General features: G+C 39.1%; 1 protein-coding gene across 5 annotated transcripts in view; it reads left to right on the forward strand.

Moving 5' to 3' along the window:
- The window catches only part of usp25 (ubiquitin specific peptidase 25), a 72,838-nt gene that overhangs the window by 41,605 nt on the left and 9,889 nt on the right, over positions 1–21,344 (forward strand). For 2 of the 5 annotated variants that reach the window (XM_067493984.1, XM_067493985.1), the window contains exons 1-18: positions 3,624–3,851; positions 8,074–8,151; positions 8,820–8,964; positions 9,268–9,391; positions 10,154–10,316; positions 11,526–11,612; positions 13,676–13,813; positions 15,040–15,116; positions 15,266–15,339; positions 16,056–16,207; positions 16,967–17,094; positions 17,205–17,300; positions 17,675–17,839; positions 18,063–18,301; positions 18,401–18,471; positions 18,580–18,808; positions 19,571–19,831; positions 20,579–20,718. In XM_067493984.1, coding sequence (XP_067350085.1) covers positions 3,810–3,851; positions 8,074–8,151; positions 8,820–8,964; positions 9,268–9,391; positions 10,154–10,316; positions 11,526–11,612; positions 13,676–13,813; positions 15,040–15,116; positions 15,266–15,339; positions 16,056–16,207; positions 16,967–17,094; positions 17,205–17,300; positions 17,675–17,839; positions 18,063–18,301; positions 18,401–18,471; positions 18,580–18,808; positions 19,571–19,831; positions 20,579–20,718 — 2,409 coding nt within the window. In that variant the 5' untranslated portion in view covers positions 3,624–3,809. Of the gene's footprint in view, positions 1–3,623; positions 3,852–8,073; positions 8,152–8,819; positions 8,965–9,267; positions 9,392–10,153; positions 10,317–11,525; positions 11,613–13,675; positions 13,814–15,039; positions 15,117–15,265; positions 15,340–16,055; positions 16,208–16,966; positions 17,095–17,204; positions 17,301–17,674; positions 17,840–18,062; positions 18,302–18,400; positions 18,472–18,579; positions 18,809–19,570; positions 19,832–20,578; positions 20,719–21,344 lie in introns of those variants that run through there. The other 3 variants (XM_067493982.1, XM_067493983.1, XM_067493986.1) reach the window with 3 other exon arrangements.

Here is a 21,344-nt window from a genome sequence, read left to right on the forward strand (position 1 = left end):
TTTATAATCCTACCTTATATATTGTTGCTGCTAAATCCTTGCCCCAGTACCACAACAAAGTTCCGACTTTTCCCATAAATATTTATGTGTACTATTTAGATGAGACAGTTGATGTTAACAAAGCATGCTGACTGCTTCAGTAACTATTACAACAATCCTATTCCTGAACATCTAAAGGATGACCCAGTTCTGTGTGAGGACTGTTCTCTTCCATGTTATCCACTGAATTACAGCAAAAGCAAAAACAGCAAAACCAGCTGACAGATTTGAATCCCCAGTGTTGCACGTTGGTGTAATTTACATGCCTTAATAATTAGGCCAGAAATTGGAGAGCTGGATTTAATGTGCTTTGTTTTTCCACAGTTGACAAAAGCCATGCTGTTCATGACATGTGCTTACATTAAAATGCCATCAGTGTCTCTGGATGCACTGACGATTCAGGAACTCAAATAAAATGAAAACCATCAGATTTGCTGGTGGAGCACAGGCAGCAGGGCAGCAAGGTGGCGGGGTGGTTAGCGCTGCTGCCTCACAGCTAGAAGGTTGTAGGTTGGTGCCCCGGCCGGCCTTGACATTTCTGTGCGGAGTTTGCATGTTCTCCCCGTGCTTGTGTGGGTGTCCTCCTGGTACTCTGGTCTCCTCTTACAGTCCAAACTCATTCATGTCATGGTGTGTCCACCAATCTCACAGTTGTTGTTGGTTCAGTCCCCGGCTCCTCCGGTCACATGTCGAAGTGTCCTCGAGCCAGACACTGAACCCCAACTTAGTTGCTCCCGGTGAGCGTTGGCCAACTGTGTAGCAGCTCCCCCACTGGTGTGTGTGTGATAGTGAGTGCAAATGGGTGAATGAGAAGCAGTGTAAAGTACTTTGAGTACCAATAGGAAGAAAAGAGCTATATAAGTGCAGAACATTTACCATGTTTGGTTAATTGGGGAATCTAAAATTGCCCATTGCTGTGAGTGTAATTAGTTTTCTGTCTGTGTATGTCTCCCTGTGGCCCTGTGATAGCCTGGCAATCTGTCCAGGGTGTACGCCGCCTCTTGACTGAAGACGGCTGGGTTAGGCTTCAGCCCCCCTGGGACCCACATAGGATAATGACTTACAGTTAATGGATTAATACATTGTCAGATTTTTGCATTTTTCGACAATACCTCTGCTATCAGAATAATAACTATGAACCTTTTGGCAAAATTAATGTAAAATTGTCATCTGTAAATCACATAAATGTGGAGAACATGAAAGTACAATATTTTTTGAAACAGAAAAAGAAATCTAATGTACATAATTAATTTATTTTCTATGCAAATCCTGCTTCATTTTAGACATACATTCAACTTTCTATGACTGGCATATTTCAATATTTAAACGTTAAGTCTTTTTAATACCAGTGGTGGAGCAGTTCCACCAGTATCTGCTGTTGTAGCATCACCTGCTGGCCAAAGGTTGGCTTTTGTAACTAAAGTAGCTATAGATTAAAAAAATCGTATCCAATGTCAATTAATTGGAATATTAAAAATAACACAAACTACAAAGTAAGCAATAAATGCACAGCCTAAACAACATAGTAAATGGTGTAGGCTAAAGAAAGACTAATAATAAACAAAACACCGCAGATAACTTCCTTGTATCCAGTAATGGGCGAAAACGAAACACTGCGTCAATGCGACCATGTCACGTGGTTGTCTCTTTAATCGATCGAGGAAAAGTTTCAAATTTGAGCGGCTCACCACTAGGGGCCGACCCGACCCCAGGGTGACTCTTTCACGGAACATAAATCAGTTACATCAGTATCTGATGCTGAGTCCGTTCACACTTGCACTACTTGAAAATTCAAACGATTTCGAGCTGAGTTTGTGGGTTGATGAGAAGAAGGTATAAACAGAGAGAAAGAGAGAATATTTGGAGAGATTTATTTGGAAAATGGACGGAGCACGAAAGAAAACGAGGGCCCTTGTGTGGGAGCACTTTGATTTGGTGCAACCCAACTTAGTAAAATGCATAATCTGGCTTTTTGTTACATCATCAATGCTTAAGCAAAAGAAGAAACCGATTAAATTCCAAAAACACTTGAAAATAATTTTTGTCAATAAAAACTCCTGAGAATTTTTCGCTCATTGATCTATAAATCCCCAGTCACACAAGCACTCTCATTCCACAGTGTAAAGCTATTTTATATATTTTTTTCCACTCAAATATTTAGTTCATTCCCAAATCAAAGTATAGCACGTTCATATGAATAACAATGTAATCAAATATAAATAATGTATACAGGATTCGGATATGTTCAGTTTATTTACACAATGTTTTTCTTAAAAGGGCTGAAAGAGTGACAGCACTCTTTCCCACCTAAGTCGCACAGGCATTGGGCACCAAATATTTTCTTTTTGCAGAATTATAAAATGTAACAATTCTTTAAAGAAAAGAATGTTCTCCAAATTGAATCACCATCTTTCCGTACAAACATTTTTCCAGCAGATGTCGCCAAAGTGGTGATTCAAATGTTTCAAAAAGACTGAGCCACTTTCTGAATCAATTGCTTCAACTGGTTCAAAGCTTCAGAAGGCCTCGATTCTCCCATCATTACTTGTACGAGGAATTGTGATAGATTTATGCTAAAGGTCATCAGCTTTCTTCTTGTCTCTTCAGAGATCGTGTTGATATGGCATGAGTTTTTACGCAGGATGCCCTTCCTGACGCAACCCTCTTATTTTAAACTAACTCGGGATCAGCATCAGGGTGACCCTTGGGTGGGATTCGAGGCTTTCTGCATCCCAACCCGATGCTGTACCACTTAAACACCACGCCCCTGCTTGTCAGAGATTTAAACTCATCTAACAAACAAATCAATGTGTCTTAGACAAAAAAATAAATAAATCTTTGATTATGTTTATCTTTCACTCACGTATATGCCAGCATAGGATTTAAAGTGTGCATTCAATATTTAACTTTGTTTTTGGGCCTTTCGACTTATCCTGTGAGTTCAGGGTCACCCCAGCGGATGATATGTGATTTGCATGTTGATTTGGCACAGTTTTTTCACCCTTCCTGACGAAACCCTTCCCAATTTCTACCAGGTTTCAACTGGCACTGCACGGCTGGGGATGGGGATGGGCTGTTGGATGTTCAGTGAATTAAATAAATTAAACATATTGAATTCAACTTAATTTAAAGTTATAACTATAAAGATAAGATAAACTGTTGTAAAAAGATTTTTTGTAAATAACCCTTGAAGCTAATTGAAGCCATGGCTTATCCTTTGAGAGATTTAATGTATTTTTTAATTTAAACAACAAAGTGACCAAAGGGGGAGTGACTTCGAAAAAGCTTTTATTTTACAAATACTGACATATAGAAATTGGTATGATTTTGCCCTTGGATATATTGCAATTTAAAATGTTATTTTTTTGAGAATAACACAGTTGCATTTAAACGTTACGGGAGAAGTTGTAAATTTCACAAAATCTTAATATTTAAATATAAGCTTAATCGTTTTGTAAATCTGCATGTAAGTTCAGATTAATACATGTCATTATTATGCATTATGACATAAATTACTGAATTCCGAAAGTCTGTTTGATAATCGACGTAGTTAAGGTTCTGACAGACGTGAGTAATCAATCCCAGATCTCAGGCAGGGAAGAGCAATGTTTTCATGCCTGCTGCTGTAGACCTGTGCTAGTCAATCTGCCATGGCGCCGCCCAAGGAGGGGACATCATAGTAACGTGTTTTAATACGCTTTAGAGGAAGATATCCTGTGCTTTTTACTACTCCTGGTCTAAGTTTACCTACATTTCTATTTGAACCGGCCATGACGGTGGAGCAGAATGTCCACCAGCAGCATTCTCAAAAGGTAAGCTTGCCGAGGCTAACTTTGTGGCTAGCTAACTTTAGGCTAACTAATGGACAGCTACGTAGTTCTTGAGCTAAAGCACTTACAGAGTCGGTTATTCGGCTTCGTAGTTAGTTAGGTCGCCCTTGGATTGTTGTTTTACTCGGATTATAAAAGATCTGTTGAAAATTAATCTATTTTCTAAATCTCAAGTGAAATTGTTAGGCCCAACCTTATACAGGCGTAACGCGTTGCCCAGTATTTTGCTAGCCGTCGGCTAACGATGCGGGGTGCCGTTAGCCTCGGTTATTTAAGTTGTGTACGTAACGGCAGTCAGCAATGTATGCGTATCTGTAGAGGACGAGAGTGCACTTCGTAGCGTTAACGAAGTGGACCTGCTTTCGCGTCAATTGAAATTGAAACGACAAATAAAGCCAACTGAAAAATGTAATGTCAGGGTCGTCTATTTCGTTGTATTGAGAACTGTTAAATTACGTTAAATCTTGCAATATGACGGCGCGGAAATGTAACTCTGTTTTTGCCAACAGTTTTGGTTGCTTAAGAGGAAGGGGTATCCGTTTTTCGGTGTTCAGATGTTTCCTAGGGTACTCATCATCCCATATCTGATATCTTTGTTTACAAAGTAAAGCTAGCTGGGACGGTAGAAACATAGCCAAGCCGTGACGCTTGGCGGGGATTGAATAACGTTAGCAATGTATCAAGCCAGTTGTGTCATGGCTCATAACAGAGAATAGAACTGCCAGTTTACTCAAGTGAATTGACGTCTTAGAGATTTGATTTATGGGACTTCCTGTGATCGCAGTCACTGCAAAACGTCTGGTTTAGCTAAATAACGTTAACAATTAACGAATGTTTCTAAAACACAGGTCAAACGTTGGCCAGTGCCCGAGTCCCAATGAAAAGCAGGAAAAAAGAGCTTAGGAGCATAATTTATCATATAGCATCCAATTTACTACTTCGGTTAAGAGACGTAGGGCTACTTTGTTAAACTTAAATATGACATAGCTATCTTACCTAAAACATAACTAGAAATGTAAGGTGAATATTTGATGGTCAAATAAAAGCTAGAATTCTGAAGCTTAGGCAGAAATCAAAACTTGGGTTTCCGTTAATAATTCTAACTTAAAAGTAGCATTTTAACACACACCTTATTATGCAGTCTGACTTTTGAGGTGTAAAAACTACAGTAAAGATGGCCTATAGCAGATAAACGTGCAAAATGTAAATAACACTTCCTTAATTTTTTTTTTTTTTAGTGTTTAGCATGCAAAGTTGTTTAGGTCAGATTTGTTTTGACAAAGCATGTGTAGAATTATTGCAGCTGTACTACATCATTAGATTGTGTCACAAGCGCAGGGTGTGGTGCATGAATTTCATGTAGTGATCTCCAGACAGTAAGACAAGGTCATGATTAAGGCCTTCTAGTCTTGCCGGTACTTACATGAACATAGAAAACAGCTGTAAGATCCTGAGAGTAGATTTACGAGAAATGCCCTTGTCTCTTACTTGGTGTGAAGCCCCAATGATGCCCCCTGTGCCATGCTTAGTATTCAGTGGTGTTATTCGCAAGCTGCCATTAAATGGCTGATGACCAGTGTGATAAACAGCTCTGCCAGCTATGTCACATGGAAATGAGAAGTGTATATGTGCATGTCTGAGTAACTGCTCCTGGGCTTGACTTGGCCTAGATCTGTCACAGGTGTAATTTCCCTCACACTTAACTGACCCTGCCATCCTCTGTGCCAACAAACCTGCAGCCATCAGTCTCTGACACTGACCAAAACACACTTTCATTTTTTTGCTTACTTAGCTCTAGCATTAAAAACACAGCAGGTGCATCAGCTGTAATGCTTTCATTACTTAATAATGGAGGTCTTTCAGCTCGGTGCACTACTGACACGGACAGCACTGATACGGCACCTATGCCTGCTGTAACAGTTGTCTTTAGGAGAAAATCTGCATTATTGGCAGTGATAATGTGCTACTTAAAATACAAGTGTTTTTAACCATTATTTGTCAAATGAAGGCAACTATGTTTCAGCAAACCACCTGTCCCTGCCTATGCATCTTATCATTTAAAAAAGGATAAATCCAAACAGCCAATGTGTCTTTACTGTTTCACGTTAACAATGGTGTTGTCTCCTGCTTGTCCACATTTGGCTTTGCTTCTGCCAAGACTTAAGACTTTTTCACTTAATTTAACAGCACTGCAAGTAAACTTGTTTGGGTCTTTCAAAAAAAATGTAAGTAGTAGTTTTTGGGATTTGAAAATTGTGTTCTCTTAAATTGCAATATCAAATGATCAGCCCTACATCATTAAGCCCTATTCAGAGAGTTACACTCTTGGTTTTAGACTCCTGCTTTTTAATTGTCAGGTTTTTGCAGAAATATTTAACAAGTTGATTTTACAAGTTGAATTTTCTCTCTTCAGTCAGTGTGTTTAAATGGTAACCAGGTTAATTGGTTACTTGAGTAACCCAGTTAATTCAAAAACAAGGCAATACTGCCTCATTTTTTTTAAAAAACAAAGTCCAACAGTAAATGTAAATAACAAAAAGTGCCTGTGGAAGTCTAAATAAGTCACTTTTGAAAAATTCTTACACTTTCTGTTTTTGTCAGCTGCGTGTCTCCCCTGTTTCCCTTTCTTTTCCGAAAAATTTCAGAAGGCGGCATTTTACTGTCACAATACAGTTAAAATCTGTGTGCCAGTCTTCCAAAATAAGTCAGAGGTATAGGAGAAATCAGATTACTCTTCTGGTGCTTGTATATGTGAATTTCCAGTAAACAGGTAACCAAGTGCATGTAAACGCCATTCCCCAATTACCAGGGAAAGATGATTATCAAGGTCATTAAAGTCCCTGTAAACGCACTCAGTGACTTTGTAAAAAAATTTGCCCCAGGGGTTAAAGAAAATGCTTCCACTTTCAAGGGCTCATTAAAAAAATTATGTAGCTAATGGCACGGTTGCAGCCAAGTCCTAGACCAGGCACAGAACACCTTCCCTAGGGCTAAAAGACCTGAGATGTTTACATTGGGATGCTGGAAATTTTATGTCATTCTGATTTCTTCGACTTATCTGTCAGTGCTTACCTGTCTATAAAATTTGATCTATATTAAGCTTGTAGTGATATTACTATTATAATGATTCTCAAAGATTTTTTTCTCTCTTTAAATTTACCCTCACAAGTCGGGTTAGTATTAGTCCTTCTGATCTAGCATTTTCAAATAATACTGTTGAATACTGTTTTTTCTTCTAACTAATATTTAATGTGCATTCAGCTAGTACAAATGTATTTCCTCTATCATTAGAAATAACAAAACTGCTCAAGGAATGTATAAAAAGAAGGTAATAGCAGCCTTTGGACATGTCATGTTCCTAGATATGACTGTTTCTTGTGCTTTGTCTAATAGCTGAAACTTCTTCTCTAAATGTACAGCTGATGATGATGGCTATGATATAGTTTCCATAGGTGTGCTGTAAATAATTTATGGTATATATGGGAAAGCTGTGCAGTACATTGGGGTTTTACATCCATAGATCATCAGACTAGTAAACTCATTAATAGGGATTGGATTTGTCAGGAACTTCTAATCAGATATCAGTCCCTTAACTACAAGTTAGATATATATGTAGCAATTTCTGTATTTGTGATTTTATCATTAGGGTATTTTTACTGAATTTCTTAAAAGCTCCTTTTACATAAGAGAGAAAAAGGGTTTGCATGGCCACACTAAGCAGTCTGTGGCTTCACATCCCCATCTGGAGCAAAATGTGGTACACTGTGTGCTGAGGTAGTAGAAATACACAAGTACTCAGTACTTACTTACAGTGCTTAAGTGAAAGTGCAAGAATTTGCCTGAAAAATAAAGTATCAAGATACAAGTATCACCTCAAATTTTTACTCAAATAAAAGTAATAAGCAATCTACAGTCTACTTAAAGTACAAAAGACAAAGTAGTCCACTAAGAAGACCAATTTTAAACAATGGTAGTTATGGTTTAATTATGGGAATATATGTACATTTAAGAACTGTAAAAAAAATAATAACATTAAGAAACAATAAAAGTCAAAGAGTGGGGCAACAGAATAACAGGATGTTAATCAAATGTAGACTTGCACACAGAGCAAAATGCAGTGAAGTGACATTAAAATAAAAGCAGTGAACATGCTTACAGTGCTTGACCTGCCTTATGCTTAACTTTCTTCTTCTCTTTTCAATAGCATCAGCAAACTCTACTAAACCAGTTGAGGGAGGTAACAGGTACCACAGACATTCAGCTGCTTCAGCAGGCCCTGCAGGTACATCACGAAATGCATGCATTACAAATTCTAATATCATTGTTATTATGAAATAGATAAAACTGCCTAGAACTTGTGTCTAGAACTCGATTTGAGTCCACCTGTGGCATATTGAATTAATTGGATATAGAATTAAATATCTGTATGTAACATCCGGCAATTGACACTGCATGCCAAGATTAAACACCCTTGTGCTTCAGGGGCTGAGACTGGGAGTCAGAATTTACAGAAGGATAAATGCAACAAAAATGGAAAAAAATACTGTTACAAACACTATATTTCATCTAAATGCACTTACACAGAAGTGCAGCTCTGCTACCTTACAAACTGCTTTTATTCCCTGTGGAACACAATTCATGTAAGACACAGGTGTTAGGCTTATATGTCCCAAACTCATGTAAGACTTAAGCCACAAGTTAACTTCTGTTGGTGGCTCTACATAAACTCAATTGTACAGTTACACATTATTGAATTGCATCTACACTTAATTTAGTTTTTTTTATTATTATTATTTTGTTTTGTCTTTATTTTGATAAATCAGAAGTTTTCTTTATTAATGTTATTGCACAACAACCAGTCTTATTATCACCATAGAAAGTTTTAGGTTCTATAAAAGTCTAATAAAACACTTTCTTGAATGAATCTGACAAAATACATTGTTGTTGCAGGTGAGCAATGGAGACCTGGCTGAGGCTGTGGCCTTTTTGACAGAGAAGAATGCTAAGGTTCCACAACAAGATGAGACAACCTACTACCAAACGTCCCAGGTGGCCAGTGACAGATATATTAGCGTGGGCAGCCAGGCAGACACAAGTGAGCAGCTTTTTTTTTTTTTAGATTAGGCTCAGATTTTTGGACGGATTAAAAGAAATAATTAACAAGATGATTTTAGAGTTTCATAAAATATTAGTTTGTATGTCTGTAATTACTTTTGTACACAATTAAGTACAATGTTTTATCTTTTACATCACTGTTTACTCAATAACGAAATACTCAAAACATCATATCTAATTAACACTCGTATTTTTAGAAAATTTAAAAAAGGTGAAGGACCTAGAATACTTGCCCAACCTTCTGATTATAAAACGTGACAGTTAAGTGTGTGTGTTCATGCAGATGTCATCGATCTAACTGGAGATGATAAAGATGATCTGCAGAGAGCTATTGCCCTCAGCCTGGAAGAGTCCAACCGCGCATTCAGGGAGACGGGCATCACTGATGAGGAGCAGGCCATAAGCAGGTGTGCTCAGCATTAATGAATCTATTAGACAGGATCTGTTAACCTGTTAAAAAAACAGTAAAAGCCTGAATATCCACACTTACCATCTACATTGTCTTCATTTGTACTCAGGCTGTGAGGACACTTACACTCGCATACACTTTTCATAGTTGACCTGTAGTGGGGGGGAAAAGCTCAGTTAAATAAATCTAGTTAATAACATAACTGTCCTAAAGGGGGGTGGCTGTGGCTGTAGCTGAGGTGGTGAAGGTCGTCGTCCACCACTGACCACAGGGTCAGTGGTTCGATCCCCAGTCCCGGTTATATATGTCAAAAGTGTCTCTGGGCAAGACACTGAACCCCCAACAGCCCTTTCCCATCCCCAGCTGTGTAGTGCCGGTCCAAGAGATGCCAGTAGAAATTGGGGAGGTTTGCGTCAGGAAGGGCATCTGACGTATAAAAAGCCAAATCTACATGCGGACAATGATTTGTCAGCATAATTTCTGTCAAACAAGGCAAATAAATATTTTTGGGTAACTGATCTTACTTTTGAATATGCCCTTCAAATATTTACCATAATTGACATTTGTAAAGATACATGTCACCTATAAGAAATTCTTTTGTACTGAGTTTATTTTATTTAAGTGAAAAGTAATCAGATGGGGGGATGATTTGGTTTGTTGGCACAAGATAAAGCATCAAAAGTAAAGCTTGAAAATGGCACCCAATTCTGTGAAACAGAAATATGCAATAAGTTGAATTGTTCATGAATTTTGTCTTAAGAGTTTTGGAGGCCAGCATAGCAGAAAACAAGGCTAGTCTGAAGCGTACCCACACAGAAGTATGGAGCGACTCACCCAATCCACACGACAGAAAGAGGATAGACAACTGCCCTGTGGGCCTGAAAAATGTTGGCAATACATGCTGGTTCAGTGCTGTCATACAGGTAAACACACATACATGTACACATAATCCCATGCGCATAACAGTCAAAAACTAAATGAAAGGCATTGTTTAAAATTCCCCTGTTTTGTTATAGTACTTTATTCTCACGCATACTTTTTTAAATAAAAAACTCAGGGTCACATGGGCATTGACATTTTCTATCCTGTTTGGTGGCATGTCCGTGCTTTGCGTAGGGTAATCTTTGGTAGAAGTGGACAGGAGGGTCATTTAAATGTTCATTTGCTGGGAAATACTGGATATGCTGGTAAATTATAGTGCAGCTGTCACAAAGACAACTTGTATGGTGTTGGAGTCAGTGGTCTAATGTGACCTTGCTGAAATATGCCAAATGAACACTGGATACACCATCACATGGTGCCTAGCTCCTGTGTGAAATGTAACCCCCCTCCCAACCTTGAGTAGATGACATTGCTTAAACCTAACCCTGCTGCTACAAGAACTGGAGTAAACAACTTTCTCTTCTTTGAATCATTATTTCCAAATCTTGAAAATTTCTCATTTTACTTTGACGTACAAAACATAAGTTAAACTAAATGACCCTGAGCAGTAGTGAGCTTAAATTGTTGTTAATGTCACTGTTGAACGTGTGTGTGTGTGTGTTTGTGTGTGTGTAGTTCTTGTTGTGTGTCACACAATCACACGAAGCAGAGTCCGCAATTAAATGTTACATTACAAAATGTTTATATGACTAACTAAAGTATTTAAGAGTTTTTGCATATTTTCCTACTTTCTTATATAAACTCAGGTTGTTCACTATTATCACATGCTGCCAGTGTACCCCCAGCCAGCACTGTCTAATTATTGTTTTAACTAATAAAGAAAAGGGCCAAGGTCATGTCACTTTGCTGTATAACTTTAATTTCTGTTTTATGATTTAGAACTTGCAGAAATATGTTACAGATTGACCTGACTGGGTTGTTACTGCGTAAGGGAATTTGAAATTATATAGAGAACATAAGGTTTTGATTGTAAATTAAAATTTTAATTGGGGAAAAGTTAAGAAAAAGACAGTGACTGAACAGTAAATTGCACATACAGTTTGTAGCAAGAATAATAAAATTATAAAATATATGGCAGTTAGTGTAGGTTCCCTTCTTAGCTTAGTTAACTATAGTTGTTCCATGGCATAAAATGATAAATGTTGGGAGAGAACGTTACTAACATGTCTCTATCACTCTGCTTCCTCAAGTCTCTCTTCAACCTGCTGGAATTCCAGAGGCTAGTGCTCAACTACTCTCCCCCAGCTAGAGTCAACGATCTGCCTCGTAACCAGAAGGTGAGACATCTTCCACCTCACCTCCTGAGTCTTAAACAGAAGAAACCTCTGTTTCAGCGAGAAAGATTGTGTTTTCGTTCGGTTTCCTTTGTGTGTGGAACTCGCCGCTTGTGAGCTACGAGAAATGTCAACTGCTGTAAAATGGCTGTTGTAGCTCGTTTTCCACCAGAACTGAAATTAACCTCCAGAGAGAGCATGTTTTGAACCTGGAGTTTTTCCTAATTTGAGGTGCAAACATTGGTCCAGAGACAGTGGCAGAATAGTTGTCAGCATGGTTCTGTTTGTGCATATTATCACTATAGAGTCCCTACCATAGGCTTAGTAGTTGGTCTCTAATCTAGATTAAGCCTCCGCTATAGAAGTGTGGAAATCACTGACTGTTTGATTTTAACAGTAGGAAAATGCTGAAGCTTACATTCTAGTCTTTACATTAACATCCCTGACAAAGCTAAAAGTCTGTTATGGTACCTGAACGAGAACTGAATTAGACTTTCTTTTTTAAATCATCTAATACACACAGTTGGGTAAACATAGGACGACTGCCTTTACTAACTGAGCTACAGCCGCCCCTGGTAAACATAGCTGAAACTAATTGAATAAAATAGGGCTGCATATATCAATTATTTTTTTGATTGATTAAGAGATTTTTGTCCAATTAAGCCTACATTTTTATTTTTTCAACAATTAATTTACTCAAAATAACAAATTAATTTAATCAATAATTGATGTCAACATTTTATTCAACTATCTGTTTATACAAACATGACAAAGTATGCACTGTAGGCCGCCCTCTCATGGACAAACGGTCATAAAAGGTTTAGTTTACTTTAGTTTAAATACTAAAATATTAGTTTTAAATTCATATTATCAGCAGATCACCTTGTAGTCATAATTTCTTTAGTCTATTTGGCTCGATTTTTACATTGGACCAGTTAAATGATTATACTTGCTGGACTAGAATCTAATACTAGGAATGAATATTTAGCCAACTGCATGTTATGACACTTTTTTTTTTTTTTTTTAATGTAAATTGGGAAATGCGAGCACAGCTGAAATAATTGCTTTTCTGAACCTTTAATGAGTGTTTTGATAATTTCCTCTTATAGATCGCTAATTTGCGGAGCGTTTTTTTCCCCCCGTACCTGAACAAGAACGGATGTTGTCCGGGCAACTTAAGAAGTAACTTTGACTTTACCTGAGCTCTCTGCTCCTCTCTACTACAAACAGGGGCACTTGACTGAGCTCTGCCCTCACTCATGCACAGAGAACAGAAGCTGCTCCATAATTTATTTTCTTATGTGCTAATCTCTGTGGGGTCTTGAGGAATTCATGTTCTGTGATTTGGGATCACAAATGTTTATATTTTTGTGCTCTAATTAACCTTTAATTATGTTTTATTTTCCCCAAATTGTCCCATATCCCCAATCTTTCTGTCCCCTGGACAACGGGAAACTGTTGATTTTGATCCCTGATTGCACCATTTCGACGCATGACTGTCGTTGAACTCGAGTGATGGACCCTTATTTATTTATATTTATTTTTTTCTCACTTCTATTTTGCTTATAGCGACATGCAGTTGTAAATTAAGCTAGTGAAGTCTCACCTCACCTGGGTACCCTCTGTTCTTCCTCTCTGGTTTGTGCATGTGAAGTAGCTCAGCTCTGCCCTGGTTCACAGAGAGTTCACAGAGACTGCAGCATGAACTATATTTTCAGGTCCCCTAATCTCACTCACTGATCTTTTCAGCTGCTAATAAAATGCATCCAGTTACATTACTGACACTGATGTGCTCAAATAGTTTGTTTCAGTCACATACGAATATAATGGTGCGTGTAGGCTGCTCTTTTTTTTTTTTTTATCACGCACATCTGCGATTAATTAAAAATATCAAGGATCAGCCTGATTAATTGGCCGACTGATCAGTCAAGTACACCACTAATTTTGTGTGTGTGATCTATGTTAAGTGAATATTGCATATACTTGCATTTTCCCCTTTGAGACTAACAACACAGCTTCTACTGAAGTCTGGTTCATTAAATTGTTTATTGTGTTACCTTGCCTAGGAGCACAGAAACCTGCCTTTCATGCAGGAGCTAAGGAACCTCTTTGCCCTCATGGTTGGGTCCAAGAGGAAATATGTGGATCCCTCGCGAGCTGTGGAAATCCTCAAAGATGCCTTTAAGTCCAGTGAGTCGCAGCAGGTATGCTTCTTTGTTTATATACCCTGCTGTAATAATAACTATAGACTCTGTTGAATGAGCAAATTATAACAAGCAAATAAATGACTATGTTCTCTCACCTCCTATTGCTAAAATCAAGGTGACATTTTGCCTCTAGCTATCGTAGGGGTGTGCAAAGTCCTTTTTACACACAATATGAATTTGTTGGGAAAAACACCTGTATGGGCATCAAAATGTATTATATGTATGGCACAAAAAAAAATTATATATTGGGCCGACTGTTGCAATCCTCCTTTTTTTTACTACACATTGCAGCAACTAAGCAACTGATGGCTTGTATATAGGGCGTATAGAAAAAGCTAATTTGTAGCCACTGTCCCTGTTTAGGCTTTAAGATCAAAACAGATCTAGATATGATCTAGATAAAACAAAAAAGCTAAAAAGAAGAATCAACATATTTTTACAGATATTTCTGTCTCTGTACTTTGCACACCACAATGTCATCACCTGCGGCTATGTGCATTTAAAACTTCACACAAACTTCTTCTTTTCCTTTCGGCTGTTCCCTGTTCCCTGTCCTCTGCATCCTCTTCTCTCACACCAACTAACTTCATGTCCTCTCTCACTACATCCATAAATCTCCTCTTTGGTCTTCCTCTAGACTGGCAGCTCCAACCTCAGCATCCTTCTACCAATATATTCACAGTTTCTCCCCAGAACATGTCCAAACCACCTCAATCTGGCCTCTGACTTTATCTCCAACACATCTAACATGAGCTGTCCCTCTGATGTCCTCATTCCTGATCCTGTCCATCCTCGTCACTCCCAAAGAGAACCTCAACATCTTAAGCTTGCTACCTCCAGCTCTGCCTCCTGTCTTTTCTTCAGTGCCACTGTCTCTAAGCCAAAAAACATCACTGGTCTCACCACCATCTTGAACACCTTTCCTTTCATTCTTGCTGATACTCTTTTATCACACAACACACTTAACACTTTTCTCCACCCGTTCCAACCTGCTTGCAAACGCCTCTTCACCTAACTTCACACACACATTTAAACAGAAAATACTAAGATGATACTCTACTAAGATCAGTCTTTTAATTTCCAATGTAAATGTTATTGGCATTGATTTGGCTGGTTGGCCTTTCTTGCTTGTAGGTGCAGGTAAGCCCTGTAGTTTGACTGTGAAACCTCCATGTCCTACATTGAATTGTTAATTTTGCCTGTACTCTTTCATTGCTCAACAGCAAGATGTGAGTGAATTCACACACAAGCTGCTGGATTGGCTGGAGGATGCCTTCCAGATAAAGGCTGAAGAAGACTGGTAACAACTTTTATTTACAATAGATCAAGAGTGTTCATGCAGTAGGAAAGAGACCCATGTGTTATTTTATGCTGAGCTGAATTTTATGCTAACGCTTTCTATAAACAACTGTGTGCTGTGATTCCAAGTACCATTTTCTTTGCTTTTAGGGAGGGCGAGAAGCCAAAGAACCCCATGGTTGAGCTTTTTTATGGTCGCTTCCTTGCTGTGGGTGTCCTGGAAGGTGAGATGAGGTGTTAAATTAAAACCAATAAAGATAAAATGTGAAGGGTAGCTGGAGGATCACTGAAACATTAAGCATTGGGATGGTCTGAATACAGCAGCCAGAAAACATAGAAGTCCTTGCCCCCAGTAATGAAAGGTGACCTTGTCCTAATGAGATGTGATTCATTTAAACGAGGGGAGCTGTTGCATTGATTGTGGAAGACCTTGACGGCTGACTGGCACTGCGTTTATTATGCATGACAATACTGGCCCAGAGCCACCAAAAGCTAGGCCAGTGGTCTCTGCTGCTCATAGAATGACCTTAATGTCTAATCTGCATGTCCACTAGCAGCTCCTCTCCTTCCATTTATTATTGGTGCAAGGAGCTTTGTGCAGTTGTTTGAGTAGTGGATTGAGTGACTGCTGATAAAGTGAAAACCACCTTGGATGCGAAGTATAAACCAGCTCCTCCTACTTCCTTTTTTCCCTAAAGCTCTTCTCCTTTCCAACTCTTATTATCTGACACACACATTTGGTTCAATGTAGACAATATGATTTATATAATGCACTCAAATGTTTCCTTTTTGTATTGTAGAAATACTGCTCTAAATACTTGATTACAAAAAGGCAGACAACTACGTCTTTCCCCTGTTCTTGCTCTGAAGTGTTCATTCATTTGAGTCATTACTAATGGCTTTAAGTACTCATCTACATTGTATGTGTATAAATTCACAGGCAAAAAATTTGAAAACACAGAGATGTTTGGGCAGTACCCGTTGCAGGTGAATGGCTTCAAGGATCTCCATGAGTGTCTTGAGGCAGCAATGATTGAGGGTGAAATTGAGTCCCTGCACTCAGCAGACAACTCTGCCAGGTCCGGACAAGAGGTCAGTGCTTAAGGAGAAGGGCAGTTGTTTCCATAATTTCTAGAGGGAATTTTATTGGAGATTTTGAGAATCATGGAGTTGACCATCAACTGGTTACAGTTAATCAGACTGCAGGGAAGATTTTTGCATTTAAAAAACAAACATTTTCCTGCAAACATTGATATTAATTAATATGATTAGACACATGCATATCAATCTAGCTACAATTTGTCCTAATTTAGTACATATGCAGTTATTCTTTCAACATCCACTATTATTATTACATAATTTAAGTATATAATACGTATGATTTGAGATTAAGAAAGGACTTGATAAAAGACAGTCAGGTTAAATCATTTGAAGTTACGTGATGGATCCTCTCCAGAGAATTGACCCCTTTGCCCTTATGTGACACCTGTGCTATTCTCAGCACGACCTCTGGTTAGCTGTAGCCTTGCCTCTGCTGTCCCACGGCACCTGGGAGCAGCTAATTACCAGGGCATTACTCAGTTAGCTATGGAACCCTGTCCCTGAAAAGGCACCAGCCGTCAGGGAGACACCTACTAACACAGGAAAGTGGTTATACTCCATGCAGACAAGCAGTCAAAGTCAGCAGTCAGAAGAAATGTTCTGTAAATGACATCTTGCTAAACAAATGTTGTTTTCTGATAATTTGGCGGTGAAATGTTTGAGAATCTAGTGTTGTTAAAATGTCTTTATCATATTGTCTCTTTTAACATAGAGAATTAATCACAATGTCCACTTCCAATTTTCTTTCAGCACTGGTTCACAGAGCTCCCACCTGTGTTGACCTTTGAATTGTTAAGATTTGAGTTCAACCAAGCACTAGGACGACCTGAGAAGATCCATAACAAGCTTGAGTTCCCCTCTGTGCTCTACATGGACAGGTGATAGAAATATTGAAACTATTAATACATAACAGAATCTGCTTCTCTGCTGTGATGGCTTTAACAGTGCATGCCAAATCTTTATAAAATCTGTGATCTTTGCTTGTTAGGTACATGGACAGGAATAGGGAAGTAACCAGAATCAAGAGGGAGGAGATCAGGAGGCTGAAAGAGCATCTGACATTGCTTCAGCAGCGACTGGAGAGGTATTACTTTTCCAACAGTAGCTGTTTATTTAGTCATTCTTCATGATGGGCATAGAGAACGTCTCACTTTGAATTAGGCAACCATGGTACTCTGACAAATCACCTTTCTCAGGTAATCTGGGAACAGCGTGTTGGTACATGCACTTAAGAAACCTGGTAACTGGAAATCTGCCTATACATGCAGCAGACTAACCCGATTTCTCCTCCTTATTAAATGACAGTTAAGAAATCAAAGGCGACTCTTACCTGGTTACTTCCAAGTAAACGTACTGTCTGACTGTGATCCCACTTTTTCTCCTCTTTTTTTCCCCTCCTCTCTCTTGCCTTGTCTTCCCTTCATCTCTGTGACACTCACTCTTTATGTTTGCTGTCAGATATCTGAGTTATGGTTCAGGCCCCAAGAGGTTCCCTCTGGCAGATGTCCTCCAGTATGCTATGGAGTTTGCCTCCAGTAAGCCTGTGTGTACCTCCCCAGTGGAGGACATTGACTCATCAGCGCCCCCCGGTGGCACAACAGGACAACAGCTTCCCCAACCATGGCAAGTTTTATCATAGACAAATCTGAAGCACTCTGTTTCTGTTTCAGGAGTGGGGCTCTTTTCCAGTTGGGGTGTTTTGCTTTGACCCTCAACCATGATTACTGGATAGATATTTCTAACTCAATTTAAAGTTTCAGTGTGGGTTTTATTAGAAGATTGGAGTAGATCAGTTTTTTGACTGTATTTTGATTTTAATTAGTATATGGTGTCTCTCACTTTGCAGCACAGCTGAGCAGGAGTCCTTGCCTCCCCTAGAGAGCTCAGGCCCAATGTCAGTTCCCACCACAGCTCCCACTGCAGCCCAGCAGCAGAGAGTACCCATTCATAAGCCCTTTACCCAGTCCCGGCTTCCACCCGACCTTCCTATGCACCCTGCCCCACGCCACATCACTGAAGAGGAGTTGAGGGTACTTGAGGGCTGCTTGCATCGCTGGAGGAGTGAAGTGGAAAATGACACTCGTGGTAGGTCTGCCTGCATCCACGTTGTTTGTTTCTGTACAAAATTAAAAAATAAACATTAATTTCACACTAATTTATTTTATCCCATATTCATCCAACCAGATCTGCAAGGCAGTATAACCAGAATCCACCGAACCATTGATCTAATGTACTCTGACAAATCTATGATGCAGGTGAGCAGCACATGTTTAGAATCAGTCTTATTTGCAATAGAAATATAAAACCGATCAACCGTTAGAATTAGTTAATCAGCAGGTAACATGTACTTTATGATGTTCCAGGTTCCATACCGGCTTCATGCAGTGCTGGTCCATGAAGGCCAGGCCAATGCAGGCCACTACTGGGCTTACATCTATGACCCACATCAACGTTGCTGGATGAAGTACAATGACATCTCGGTCACCAAGTCGTCCTGGGAGGAGCTGGTCAGGGACTCCTTTGGAGGCTATCGCAACGCCAGTGCTTACTGTCTTATGTATATCAATGACAAGAAGCCCTTTCTCATAGAAGGTAAACATGGTTATATATTTTTTGATTTTATATTTAACCTGATTTTATTTATTTATCTTTATTTTCCTTTTTTGTATGTGTGTTTTTTTCTTTACACACATATACAGAAAGTGCTGTACATTAAAAAGTTTGATTGTAGTAGATCGAGGCGACTGTGGCGCAGGATGGTAGAGCAGTCGTCCACCGATCTTGCAGTTGTTGGTTCAATCCCCAGCTCCTCCGGTCACATGTTGAAGTGTCCTTGAGCGAGACACTGTATGGGTGAATAAGAAGCAGTGTGCACAAAAAGGTGTCTCTGTCTGCTTCATCCCCTCCGGAGACTTTTCCGGAAGCTTCCCAGAGACTTTCCCTGGGCCCACCCAAAACCTTCACAAATGTTGTCAGGCCACAAATGAACTTCCAAAGTCACCCTCATCTGCATCCATTGTTAACTGCTCTTTTGAGCCCACTGGCAGGTTTCTGCAAGCTGACAAATCAGAACAGAGTGAACTTGGGGGGGAGGCTCAAATAGACGGGATCTAAAATGAATCTCTTTGTGGTGATTTAGAGAATTTAGACCTGCCCTTGAAAAGTAAAATAACTTCTTATGATAGTAATATCTCGTCTTTTAAGACAGGGTAAAAGTGAGTCTTTTAAGTACTGTAACAGAGAAATATAGTCATTTTGTCCATCAAAACAGTAATACTATTAAACTAATTTTAATAAGCTTTCATGTTCATTGCAGAACTAATACATTTTTGTCCTTTTCTGCTATCTTTGCAGAAGAATTTGATAAAGAAACGGGACAGATACTGAGTGGTATGGACAAATTGCCTGCAGACCTGAAGCACTATGTGAAGGAGGACAACGAGCTCTTTGACAAGGAGATTGAGGAGTGGGACATCCTGCAGGCTCGCAAAGCGCAGCAGGAGAAGCTGGCTCTGGCCACAGCAGCTGCTGCTGCCTCTGCAGCATCCAGCACATCCACTTCTTCCTCTTCCCCTCAGCCCATGAGCATTGAATCCAGCCCTCCAGACAATGCAGGTCAGGGTCATGACAACCACAAGGATGAAGAGAATGCTTACCTTAGTGTCACTTCTTGTTTTTCTGATAAATACTGTGATACAATAACATTGGCCCTTATAAATTTATAAAAGGATGAGAAAAGGATTCTGTTTCTTTGTTGTATTCTGAGGCAAACCAAACGCTGCAGGTTTGTACAGTCTCCATAAAACTAGGGACAATGTATAAAAACAGAATACATTGATTTGCAGATCTCATCAACCCATATTGTATTCATAAAGGAACATAAACAACATCCGATGTTGAAACTAAGATATTTTACCTTTTCATGGAAAATATTAGCTCATTTTGAATTTGAGGACTCTTTCCGAGTCATAAAGATTTATTTTAACAAGGGGTCAGAACTTACAAGAGACTCACGATAAAAGAATGTGAAAGGAAGCTGTGTTTTATTTACAGCACATCACAGCTGCGCATCTTTAAAAATAACGCATGTGTGAAAGAGGTCAGTGGGTTGTAGTAGTACAAGCTTTTTGTCTTTATCTTGTGGATATTTTCAGTGTATGCACACATGACCAGTTTTACCGGTTGTTTATAAATGCAATCTCTACAGTCATGCTCACACAAATTCAGAGCATTTTACCTGGCACATACGGTAGTTGTGTCACTGAGAAAAACATTAACTCGTTTGAAAATGCATGTGTGAAAATAAATTGTGACAACTGCACATTCCCGTATTTCTCTTTTGGCGGTGTCATCCTCCCGCAGTACCCCAGCAGGACCCAGAGTACATGGAACAGCCATTACCCACAAGTGATTCCAAGCACCTGCAGGAGGACACAAAGAGGGCCATCTCCAGGGCTGCTGCTGAACAGGAAGACAGAAGCCCGGAAGCACTATTAGGCACTGTATGTAAAATATCCAAAGACCTACTAAACACCACACTCGCACCTAATCACTTTCACCCATCATACATAATCAACAAACTAACAAACTGCCAACCTGTACTCATCTTGTGTATCAGCTATGTATTAAGATATTAAAGTATGTCTGTACAATTTAACACTTTAAAATACACAAATCTGGTTACGCTTTGAGCAGTATAAATTCTGCGGTTACCCAAGCATTTGACAATGCACCCCTCTATATGTTTGAAGGTCTCATACAACAGTGTGCCTGTATTAGCTCTGACAGAGCTTTTAGCTCCATTACATCTGAACAACAGCGCTGAAGAATTGCAGTCAGTGTAAATTACCAGAAGGCATTTCTTTATGTGTAGTCAGTCACATAGTTGTAAATTTCATGGATGTCTTAAATCTAACCTTATATTATTAGCAATGTTTGTTGTTGTTGTTTAAACAGCCTTCAACTCATCTATGTTGTTGGGTTGGGTGTTTCTCATCTTCCTCTTCTTTCGTTATGGGTCAGTTGAGTTGGCTGGCCAGTCAAGCACAGTAATATAGTCATCAAAACCAGTAACCTGTCCCTGTCAGACTTTACTGTATATTCAAATACTGTATTTATTTTCAGGTAC

This window comes from Channa argus, chromosome 24 (assembly GCF_033026475.1).
Source record: "Channa argus isolate prfri chromosome 24, Channa argus male v1.0, whole genome shotgun sequence".
In the NCBI taxonomy this organism is placed as follows: domain Eukaryota; kingdom Metazoa; phylum Chordata; class Actinopteri; order Anabantiformes; family Channidae; genus Channa; species Channa argus.